The sequence below is a fragment of the Thermobia domestica genome, chromosome 11, assembly GCF_964235325.1.
Source record: "Thermobia domestica chromosome 11, izTheDome1.hap1.1, whole genome shotgun sequence".
NCBI classification, from domain to species: Eukaryota; Metazoa; Arthropoda; class Insecta; order Zygentoma; family Lepismatidae; genus Thermobia; species Thermobia domestica.
The window spans coordinates 231041556-231054298 of NC_137464.1; the positions used below are offsets into that span (position 1 = coordinate 231041556).

General features: G+C 34.4%; 1 protein-coding gene across 1 annotated transcript in view; it reads right to left on the reverse strand.

The window, feature by feature from the left end:
- The window catches only part of LOC145663766 (uncharacterized), a 97704-nt gene that overhangs the window by 11888 nt on the left and 73073 nt on the right, over window positions 1–12743 (reverse strand). The window contains exons 4-5 of the mRNA XM_081729855.1: window positions 8757–8908; window positions 6552–6651 (exon numbers count right to left, since the gene is read on the reverse strand). Coding sequence (XP_081585981.1) covers window positions 6552–6651; window positions 8757–8908 — 252 coding nt within the window. The remainder of the gene's footprint in view (window positions 1–6551; window positions 6652–8756; window positions 8909–12743) is intronic.

Consider the following 12743-nt stretch of genomic DNA (forward strand, 5'->3'; position numbering starts at 1 on the left):
TAGAAAGAAAGAAAGATGAATGAGCCCTACCTTAACTATTACATATATCAAGCAGGAGGTAATTATAACGTGTATAGAGGTACACCATATCAAGAAGGTTATGGCATTGGTAGTTTTCTAGGAGGTTTATTTCGTACTGTATTTCCTTTATTAAAATAAGGTGCAAAAACTGTTGGTAAAGAATTGATACGTACAGGAATTAATGTAGCAGGAGATGTACTAGATAATAATAGACCTATTGAAGAGTCTTTGCATGATCGATGGCAAGAAACTAAAACAAATTTAAAAAATAAAGCTCAAAATAAATTAAATCAGGTGTTGGAAGGATCTGGAAGAAGAAGAAAAAGAAAGAAAGTTCATTTTAGTGGTGCTGGTGTGAAACGGATAAAAAGATCCAAAGATATTTTTGATTGATTAATTATGGAGCAAAGTGATAGTTTTTATCTCACACTTCCTAGCAATAGTTCTATGAAATATTTTCCTCAAAATACTCTTGCTTGTTATACTACTAAATTATATCAACCTATTGTACTGGAGAAAGGAGTGTGGGAAACAGCTGTTGTTGAAGTGCATTATACAAGTTCATTTCAGAATGTTTCCAAATATACAAATAATATTTATTATCGTCTCATGAATACAAAAAACTGGAACATAACTCAAATCTTACCAGGCCACTATTATCATGTTGATGATATTCTATCTCAAATTAATCATAAAAGTGATATATTAAATTTACAATTAAAAGTCAAAGCATCAGTGAAACGAATTGAGGTTAATAGAGTAATAAAAGATCAAGAGAAGCATATAGAAGTACGCCTATCTCCTGAACTAGCCCGAATACTAGGTTTTGATCATATACAGCAGGAAGATATTGCACTTGTTCATCATGCTCGTTATCCACCTGATTTACAAAAAGCGCTACCTACACTTATGTATATTTACAGTGATATTGTAGAACCACAAATGGTGGGTGACACCGTAGCTCCATTGTTACGTATTATAAATACAAATATTACAGAGTATGGTATTAATAATGTACATATTTTTGATAATCCTCATTATGTCACTGTGCAACGTAAACAATTTGATCAAATTATTATTGATTTAAGAGATAGTACAGGTAATCCACTTCCTTTCCAATATGGCAGTGTATGTGTAAAATTACATTTTCGTAGACGTAATATGGTATTGTAAATTTTACCATGTGTGAATATAATAGTAAGAAAAAGGCAAAAATGCAGTGTGAGTGTATGAAATCAGAATTAGATTTATTTGCTGGTTTACCCACTCAAACCAGTATTATAGGTAATAAAATAGTTCCATATAAACCTGTGGCTTCAATAGCTGATAATGCACCAATAGAATTTGTAGTCCCCGGTCATGGGGATGACTATATTGACTTACCGCACACAATGTTATATGTTAAAGGTAAAATTACTAAATCAGATGGTTCTAATTTAACTTCTGCCGATAAGAAAATCGGCCCTGTAAATGATTTTCTCAATGCAATGTTCAGTGAATTGCAATTATATTTAAATAATCAACTTATTTCCTACTCTTCACATACATATCCATATCGATCGTATATTGAAAAACTACTAAATTATAATGCTGAAGCTAAATCAACGCATCTTCAAACATCAATGTGGTTTAAAGATACTGCAGGGCATATGGACAGTGTGACCGATGCTAATGTAGGATTTAAACAACGTTTTCTTCTCACTGCTTTAAGTCAGTCATTTGAATTATTGGGTTATATTCATGCTGATATATTTAATCAGGAGAAATTTTTACTGAATGGTGTACAATTGCGTATTAAACTAATTCCAGCTAAACCTACATTTTGTCTAATGGGTGACGCAGATGCTGATGGAAAAGTTGTAATTACAGATGCAACATTGCTTGTGAAAAAGGTTGATGTATCACCAGCAGTTAAAATAGCACAAAATAAAGTATTACAAAATCCTAAATTTAGAGTAAAATATCCTATAACAAAAGTGCAAGTGAAGACTGAAACTCTGCCACAAGGAATTATGGATAGTACACTTCCAGATCTATTTTCAGGCCTAGTGCCTAAACGTATTATTATTGGTTTTGTTACTAATACTGCTTTTAATGGTAATTATCAAACAAATCCATTCAATTTTCAACATTTTAGTATGTCATTTTTTACATTGTATGCTGATGGAAATCCAATACCCTTCAAACCTTTACAGCCAGATTTTGATAATAAGCTATATGTACAAGCATATTCTACGTTATTTACAGGTTCAGGTATTTATTATTCTAATCAAGGTAATAATAATTCACTCGCTGAATATCCTAATGGTTATACTCTACTGGTGTTTGATTTAACTCCTGATTCAAGCGCAAGTGCTGCATTTCATACTAGTCCGCAACGGCAAGGAAGTGTACGTTTAGAGGTTCATTTTAAAGAAGCACTGCCATCTCCTGTAACAACAATTATTTATGGTGAATTCTCTTCAGGATTAGAAATTGATTTTCAGAGAAAAATATATATTAATTAAAGAAAATGTTAAATACAATTGAGCTTTATGAAGCATTACAACAAAATTTGCCTAAGATCATTTTATTGGTGTATATGCTGCTGATGAGTTACCTTTGTTTATTCATACATTTCCAGCCGCCATAATTATAAACACTGATTCTAGTGATAAGCCTGGTGAACATTGGGTTGCTGTTTATATATCTAATATGTGTGTGGGAGAGTATTTCGATAGCTATGGTATACCTCCCTATATACAACATCATATAAGGTTTTTAAAACGAAACTGTCTGTATTATACATGGAATAATAGACGTATTCAAGGTGATTTATCTCAATTTTGTGGACATTACTGTTTCCTATATTTAGCATGTCGTGCATCTGGTTATTCGATGCAGGATTTTTTAAACAAATTCTCACTCACTACTATTGATGCTAATGATATTATGCTTTATTCATTTATGAGAGTATGATGATGTTATTTTTTTAAATTCCGCCATTGCCGGTCCCAAGCCCTGGATGAGAAAGGAGGAGGGTTGGGGGTGTTGCTACCCCCGTAAAAGAAAATAATGTTGGGTTGGAAACGAGTACACTTCTATTCTCTGCTATGTTCAAATAAGGGTGGAATCCAAAACGAATACACCCCTATTCTCTGCTATGTTAAAATAAGGGTTGGAAAACGAGTTCACCCTTAAACAGTGCTCATAAAAGGGAACGAGTTCACCCCTAAAAATGGGATCATAAAAGAGAATGAATACACCCCTAAAATGGAGGATGTTGTGTTTATTATCTGCTATGTTAAAATAGGGGTTGGAAAATACGCCATGTTCTTTTATTAGGTATGTTATGTATTATCTGTTCTGCTGTATGTTCATAGTCTCATTGTATTCTATGCTATGTTAAAATAAGGGTTGGAAAACGAGTCCACCTTGTTATGTGTTCGTACCCCTTTGCTATGTTCATTGTCTGCTATGTTGAAAAAGTGCTCATAAAAGGGAACGAGTTCACCCCTTAAAATGGACTATGTTTAATCTTCGCTATATTTCTGCTATGTTAAAATAGGGGTTGAAAAAGGGAACGAGTTCACCCCTGAAAAAGTGTTCATAAAAGGGAACGAGTTCAATTTGCTCTTCTGTATGTTCGTTATGTTACGTAGTCCGATGTTCTGCTATGTGTTCGTAGGGGTTGAAAAATATGCTCATAAAAGAGAACGAGTTCACCCCCCTAAAATGGAGGTCGTAAAAGAGAACGAATACATCCCCTAAAAGTGGTCATAAAAGGGAACAAATTCACCCCTAAAATGGAGGTCGTAAAAGGCCGTGGGCTCACGGTGCATGGTGGTCATTTTCCCAGGGGCTTGTGAGTTGGCTAAAACTGAGCCAGATCGATCCATTTTCTACTACTCTCGTGGGTTTTCTCGGGGTTCTCCCGTTTCCTCCCACTTTCTTCATTCCACCATTTCACTCATCTCTCATAATCACCGTCTCCTTTAGCCTAACCGGCATAACCGTGGGACGTAAAACTTAAAGATTTCATTTCATTTTTCGAATATATTGCCATTTTAAAGATTAACGCAAATTTTAAATTAAACAATGATCATTTTTATATTAGTTTCGAGCACCTGAATTTTGGAGGTAATTTTTCGAAGAAAAAAGTTTGTCTCATAGTCCGTAAAATACAGTACTTCTTTCTAATATCAAGTCATTTCACAACAAAATTTTATTTATGTTTCCAGTAGTTCATTTCCAGCATGCTAAGACTTGCAGTAATTGAAAGGGGTCACAGTTCACATCCTCAAGACATGTTTGGCCATATATTAAACAATTGCGGAGGATGCATAATGTGGCCCCTCTCCAAAAGAAAGAGCCTTTGCCTTGTATATCGCAACTCCTTTTTCGGTATCACCTGATCAGGTAATTTGTCTTCTATACGGAATTCTATACTACATGTAATGGGTTATATATACTTATATTGTCGATGTAAATACTAGCAATACTATATATCACATATCGTCAGTATAACCAATACAATTTTAAACAAGATCTCACCATCACTGTTCTAATTGCAAACACTAAGCAACTACATTTACGTAAGCCACCAAGTGTATTACAGTATTACACACGATTCCAGCCTTCCACCTTGTAAAGTAACAAACTGAAACAAAATCATATAAATCCCTTTCCCTCCCCGATTATCTGACCTTTTGATTTCATTGAAACTCTACAAAAACATACAAGTATTTCAATATGTGATACTGATATTTTGTAGTGCTGCTACTTAGAGAAGACGAATCAGCTTATCAGGTGATGCCGAAAAAGTTGTGATACAGAAGACTGATATTCTTTCTTACGCATCCTTATGCATCTTATGCATCCTCTTGCATTGTTTGCTTAGGTAATATATGACTAAACATATCTTGTGGATGTAAGCTGTAGTACCTTTTTAAATATTACGAGCCTTAGCGTGCTGGAAATACATTACTGGAAATCGGAATAAATTTTTGTGGTGAAAAGACTTGATACTAGACCGAAGTTTGTTTTGTGTTCTTTTCAGTTAAAGTGTTAAACGGGTTTCTTACAACAGAGTCAATCAATTTTGCCTGCAGGTATTATAAAAAAAACTACATTAATCTTTACTAGAGTAGGTGTGAATAACACTGTCAATAACAAAACTGTATCCCAGCTTTTTTTCCGAGAATAACATCTAAAATTTATGATGAAACTTGAAGAAATAGTAATTCTTTTTACAGAATCTGTTACAGTTACTGAACAGATCATTACGGATACAGGACAAAATGCAAGAGGACAAAACCTGAAGAAAATTCTGACAAGACGGATAAAATTTATGGGACAGAATCATAGTCGTGGCCTAATAAGAGGATGATTATTTTTCTCTTCAACTATCATGCATCTAAAGTGTTATCTGTAATTTTTCACTTTAATGAAATAACATTTTTTTAAATACGAAAAACCCAATAAAACACGTAAGACTGTTATAGAATCATTTTAATCTATGCTTTTAAAAAATCTCGATCAGTATTTCAGTATTAAAATAAGTAAATATTTATGTAATACTCAAAATAAAAGACTGCTATATGCTACCTCATAAGGACACAATTTCAAAATATCAAATAAATCACAGATACTTTTCGTAATTAAAACGAACGGTCTTATAGTAATATACTAAATGTATTAAAATAAATTAAAGGTAAGTACCGAGAACTTTTCATATGGGTGTGGGTGAAAATAATTAAAACTAATCTGCCCTTTAATTATAACATTTTTACGATTTATTAGGTTTTCAGAATTAAAAAGAAAAAGTTATTGAAAAATTACTTATAACATTTTAGAATATATGACAATTGAAGGAAAACATAATCATATAGGGTGTGCACTTGTAAGTCCAATATATATTCCCATGATTCGGTCCTTTGGATTTTGATTGTCCCGTGAAAATTTTACTTGTATTTTGACTGCTTGATTTTTGTTCCCGTCCTCGTTATTACAGACATTATATACGAGCTGCATAAAAGCACGCTAGGAGTCAAGCATTTCGGTACTGAATTACATTAAAAAATAATCACTCCCCGCATAAAATTCCCTGTGTTCAAAGATTAGGCAGAATGGGAATTAGGTAGAACGGGAATTCCGGTTCTGCCTAAAATAAGATCATTGAAAATAATTTCTACAAAGTGCTGGAGGGCCTCAAGGCAGAACGGGAATCAATCATCTGATCATCCTTTATTCCATGCAAGATGCTCAAAGGATTTCTAAGAAATGCATAGAAGTTATTATGAAGTTATAAAGTTAAGATATGTAAGACCCATGGCCAATTTAAGATGTTTTATTTTAAGTTTTGGTTTAAAAAAATATTCTAGCCACCCACATCTCCTTAAAAAATGTTGTATTCTTATCTCTAACTGAGAAAATGAAAAAGAACTTAAATGTCTTGGACTGTTTAAGTATTGCATTTCAAGTCCCAAAACTAAGCTATTGTACGTGTGGTTTTGTTAATAATATATATACACATTGTACTGAATCCATACCTGCATGACTGCCCAGCTTTGTTCATCACCTGAACACAACGTTTCGAAGATTCAAAAATAGAATCGAAGCACTTTTCTGCAGTTGGATCATCCACAATTTCTAAAGAAATAAAAATTATTTGTTTAAACAAAATGAACATCACAGCAAACAAAACAAAGTTATTATAATAAGATATTTTTGTTGTTAGGGCGTACTACTATAGTATATCTGCTGAACTGGGAACTGCTTCCTCATTTCACATAAGGCGGCTTACCAGTGTGAGGCTGGAATGATTTGTGGGATTGGAAAATTTCCATTATTTTAGATTGGAAACTACTTATTTCCAGGAACTTTCCTATCTTTCCATTATCTTCATTCTTTACTTGTAATCAAGTTGGCTTGTGGTCCTGCACTTTTGATACACTCGGTACATATGGCTAGAAGAAAGAAATTCTGAAGCGAAAACTGAACATGAATAACCACAAAATATTGAAAATGTTAACCACATCGGATGTTCTAAATATTATGTGTCAGTCAATGTGGGAACCCATATTTGTTCTATCACATTATCCTTTATTAACTAAGGCAGGTCAAAATTTTTTCACTAGCAGTCTCCAATCGTTGATATTGTTTCAAGCTTATCAGGAAAAAAATCAATCTTGGAGAAAGATAATCCCACCCAAGAAAAATAGAAACGCTACAAATCCTCTATTCCAAACTTCCTTCATCCCAGTCTTCATTATTTATGAAAACTATAACACTTCAACCAAAATCTAAAATTTGTCCTTAGTCTTCCTAAAGTCTGTTACCAGTCAAATACATCACTGTGTCTGTTCAACTGTATTATTTCTTCGAACGTCAAAATAAACATTCTTTTTAAGTAAAATACAGGACCATTGATGTGAGCTCAGTGCATCAAACCAATTAAAAAATATAATTAGCGAAGGAGAAACGATTTATGCTGTAAAAGTAAGCAGAGTAAAATTATAACATCACTAATCAGTGTAAAGAAGGATGCAGTATATTTAACCGAAGCCGTTTTGCTTTCTTAGCTCAAATGCAACACGCTATCATGGCCAAATTTTCTTATCAGACAGATGCGGAAACAATACGTGTTAAACACTCTGCAAACATTTCCCTCTGTAAACCTGCCATAAACCAACTGCATTATTCTGCACCTTCCTCCAAAATATTTCATCAACTTCAATTCTGGAATGTATTTCATTGTGTGTTGAGTTACAGCTTTATTTTATTGAACTATTTTATACAGTAAGCTGTTGATTTTAGTGTAATTCCAAAGGAGATCACAGACAACATGCTAGAGGTCAGGGATAATAACTTTTAATTTATGTGGCGGAAATTTTCACTTTTTATTGCTGTATCAATGGATATGCTGCTGTTTGTCATTACATGAAACCGCGCATATAAGCGTCGTGACTTTTGACCTCTTGATCTTATTCGTAGGCTTAAACTAATTTTGCATAGGCCTTTCATCTGTACGTGAAATTACATGTTATTCGATTGAACTATCTTTATACAGTAACCTGTTGAATTTTGCGTTATTCCAACAAACGTAACGGGCGACGTGGTAGATCACAATTTTCAACTTAACTAATGGAAATTTTATTTTTTAATACAATCTTTATACGCAATCAGTTTATTGTTCTATCACTCGAGTATGTTGGTATTTTTCAGTACTTGAAACAGAACAAGCTTCGTGACTTTTGACCTCTCTTGAGATTGGTGACTTAATTGATAAGCTTAGACTAATCTTAGAGAGGTACTTTAGCCGTACGTCGAAATATATTTTTGTTTAGCTGCTGAATTAATTTGCTGTCAGAACTTGTAACAACAAAAGTCTCGGGTGACCTACTAGAGTCTAAAGATCCTAGTTCCATGCATTTTTCATTTTCACATTGTTTCGCAACGGATGTTATCTAAATTCGCCAATTTCTACAGTTAAAGATAAATATTTGGGATAGTTGCATGCCATTCCAGAATTCATTACTCAAATTCCATAACAAAAATTCGTATTTTCACATTTACCCATATAACTCATTAATCATTGATACCTTCGATCTTGCTTTAATGTCTCACAAAACTTGGAATCTCTATTTGTAATACTACCAAGTTTCAACTTTCCAAGTATGCAACACAAGAATAAAATGTATACACAGATTTTGGGATAGTATGTGTATTCCACATAATATTTACAATATACAAACCTTCAAGCATCTTCCCATCATCTTCACATGCATAATTTATGAAATTCTTAACCAGGCGGAGAATGTGTTTCCCATCTCTATCATCACCAGGAACGCAAATTGGTAATATTTCGGTTATCTTAGAGGAGCATCGTAAAATTATCGTGGATTTACTATAAAAAAAAATACAGAAATATATTGAAAGATATAATTAGTAAATAAAGCTAGTAACAGAATACCTATTTCTAGTAAGTCTCATTCAATAATAATAATAATAATAATAATAATAATAATAATAATAATAATAATAATAATAATAATAATAATAATAATAATAATAATAATAATAATAATAATCATAATAATAAGTACAAAATTTTCCTTCAGATGGTTAACGCATTTAATTTACACAATTAAAAAACTGTTTTCAAGCTGCTGTTTTAAAATCAGTACAGCATTAATAAAACGTATTCCTTTAGTTACTATGTTTAATACTTAATGTATTGTCTGCGAAACAAATAAATGCATGTTTTCCGCGCGATAGTATCTTGCCACTTGCTGCTATGAAAATAAAATACTACACATTAGACCATACCATTTCGCCAATAGCTTTCTATTTGCTGATCAGTTAAAATAGTATTCCTGGCCATCGTGGCGAAAAATGTATTTGCTTTATCGTGCATTGTACGAAAAACAAAGAGAGAACGCAATAAAAACGAAACAAGAAAAAATACAATGGGATGTAAAGTCCTTGGAATCATTCGACAAATCACTCAATGTAGCGCATCCTTGCAAGCAGGTCTTGATGGCAAGCAGTCTTTTAAAATTAACCGGTTATCTGAGAAAAGGAAATTGTGTATTCCGAGAAAGGAAAAAATTCTAACATTTCACTTTTGTATTGACATTATCGCGAAGAAATATGATCATTTCTTGCAGTTCAAGCCGTCGAATAAGTTAGTGAATAATGTTTTTCGATCTTTTTATAAACAATGTCCAGTGTGTTATTGTCGGCACAGTTCTACACTGTAGAGCTTAAAGTCGCAAGTTTCTGAGGAAAACAGTGTCCATTTTATTATTATTATTATTATTATTATTATCGGAATCGAACCCGGGTCTTTTGCTAGATAGGAAGGTGAGGTGACACCTTGAATACAATCGTTCTTGTAACTAAAATTGTAAGTTCAATCACTATTTATATTTTGTGTTATTCCTTTAATGCTTTATGAAAGTTGCATGTAGCGTTAAAGCTAAAAATAACTTGTTGGAGAAATCACGTGTAAATTTGAAGACCAATTTAGTTGTCTAAATTCGCACACAGATCGAGGTAACGAAGCCAGAGTAATGTGCGTATGTCTCTTGAACCAATAACTCAGTTTCTCTGCTCTGATCATCATCCCTCGTAGAGTATTCGATACCAAAGTACTCTGAAGATCTTGTAGTCCACAGATCGATTGTAGCGCATACAAAACCATTTTTAATTCTTGAGCACAAGTACAGAAGGCAAAAAAAAATCGAGACGCGAGAAGTTTAGAGCTAATAAGTAAGACCGAACCAAACGTATAGGTCATTACGTGATTTGTTTAAAGATACAATAAAATGGAGGAAAGTCGTTTTTTCTGTGTAGGAATGGAGTATAAATAAAAGAAGAAACTACACTTTGTGCAGAATTTCTGTCGCATGTCTTTCAAAATTACATAAATAGAAATAACTCTTTTTCTTATGATAGAAAATGTTAAATGTCTTCTTAGAAATACGCAGAAAAATGAAACCACATATTTCCAATATATATATATATATATATATATATATATATATATATATATATATATATATATATATATATATGTATGTATGTATGTATGTATGTATGTATGTAACCAAATAAGAAATAAAAAAGTTCTCATCGGCAAGTTCTAAGTTTCAGTTTCGTAAGCGTGGCAAACGCGCGGCGAAATTTACAGAGAGATAGGGAAATTTATGTTTTATTAGACAAATAACGTAAATCTTTCATAATGTTAGTTACTATACATATTGCACACTCTAATAATAATCGATATTAAACATTTTATACGTAAACAAACAAGTAAAAGGAAATAAGTCAAAAAATATTCGAAGCGATCAGGCAGAATGTGGTAGTGATTTTCTAATATGCGTTTACTAAGAGAATGATCCTTAAAATACCTTCGTAGAGTCAGTTAAGCTCGTGGTCTGCAGCTGTTCACATTGCGAGTAGTGTTGGTCCCATTAGAATACCAGGTATCGCTACTCATACGTTAGTTGGAAAGACTTGTGCTTCTTTCCCAAGTTTAGTGCTTTTGTGTGTTTGGTGAATAGTACCCTGTGTGTACAGTGTTTTGCAGTTTACTTGTTTGTTCTACTATGGAATATAAGAAGGACTTGCAATTTCAATTTATATTTGACCGAAGATATAGAAGTGTCAAACCTAATGCTAGCCAAGTATATCAGTGGTTGGAAAATAAGTTTCCTCGTATCTTTGAAAACATTTGTGGCCTCCAGTTATATGCGGAATCATTTAGCATATATGTTAAGTTTAAATATTTACAATCCTATGAACATTTCGCAGCAACAGCAGCTTCGTCTGTAGAATTCACGCACGTGACTGTGGAAACAAGCATAGTCCGGATCGTCGCCGCTGATGACCCCATTTGGTTGGTGCGTAAATAGGACTTTCCTTTTGAATTACTGTTATCATTACTAGAAGAGTATTTCGAAACTTATGGTAAAGTCAGAGATGTTCACCCTCGCGAGGGTGGCCTTCTCGAGGGCATCCTCGCCCTCAAGTTCCCTCGCCCACAGTGACGCGAGGGCGAGGGAGCGTGAGGGCGAGGACAAGTTTTGGCCGCGAGGGCGAGGGTGCGCGAGGGCGAGGACAAGCTTCGATGGCGAGGGTGAGGGTGCGCGAGGGCGAGGAAAAGCTTCGATGGCGAGGGTGAGGGTGCGCGAGGGCGAGGAAAAGCTTCGACGAAGAGGGTGAGGGTGCGCGAGGGCGATGACAAGTTTCGGCAGCGAGGGCGAGGGTGCGCGAGGACAAGCTTCGATGGCGAGGGTGAGGGTGCGCGAGGGCAAGGAAAAGCTTCGACGAAGAGGGCGAGGGTGAGGACAAGTTTCGGCAGCGAGGGTGAGGATGCGCGAGGGCGAGAACAAGCTTCGATGGCGGGGGTGAGGGTGCGCGAGGGCAAGGAAAAGCTTTCCCCAGTCAGAATTTTTTAACTATCCTATCTCTTCAAGTCAATAATTGTCTGTTTTGCATTATTACTTTTCAACCACAGAGCAAAATAATTCAGTCACTCTACTCCTGTTTTAATGATGTATGGCAGCGTGTAACAAATTGTTGCGAGATCCTGGGCAAGAAAAGTTTGTGATCGCTCTTTCAGTTTTTAATTGCTAATTATAATAAAATTACTGGAAATCAATTAATCTACACATTTAATTATTTGTGCTAAAGAAAATAAAGGTTTGTTCTCTTACTTTCCCGTTCCACCATTCCTTTCATCATCATTCACTTGCAATTTCATCCATCTCCTTTAGCAGTTATATAACTCTGGGGCGCTAAACTAAAGATTTCACCTTTTCTTTCATTACTACAATCTTAAAGTTTGCACGTATTAAAGTTTGCACGACATTATTAATTGTTGAATTGGTGGATTTATAAAAGTCAGTGCTAAATCATTTTAGGCTCGATAATCTTTCCAAGGCCCCTGGAGGCGCTAAGCTCTGAGCGTGCCATTTAGGGAGGAACGGTGGCTCAATAGAGAAATTACCTTTGTTCGAAGGGTCGCATGTTCGATTCCCGTCCAAGTAAGTTCGTGGTGGAGGACATCGTGTTCGTGGGTTTTCTGAGAATTCTCCAGTTTCCTACCACATTCTCATTCAACTATTTCTTTCATCATTCACTTCTGTCTCCTTTAGCATTTAGCTTGCATAATCGTGGGATCTTAAACTAAAGATTTCATTTATCATTTGCCTTTACGTATTTGTAGTGTAAGG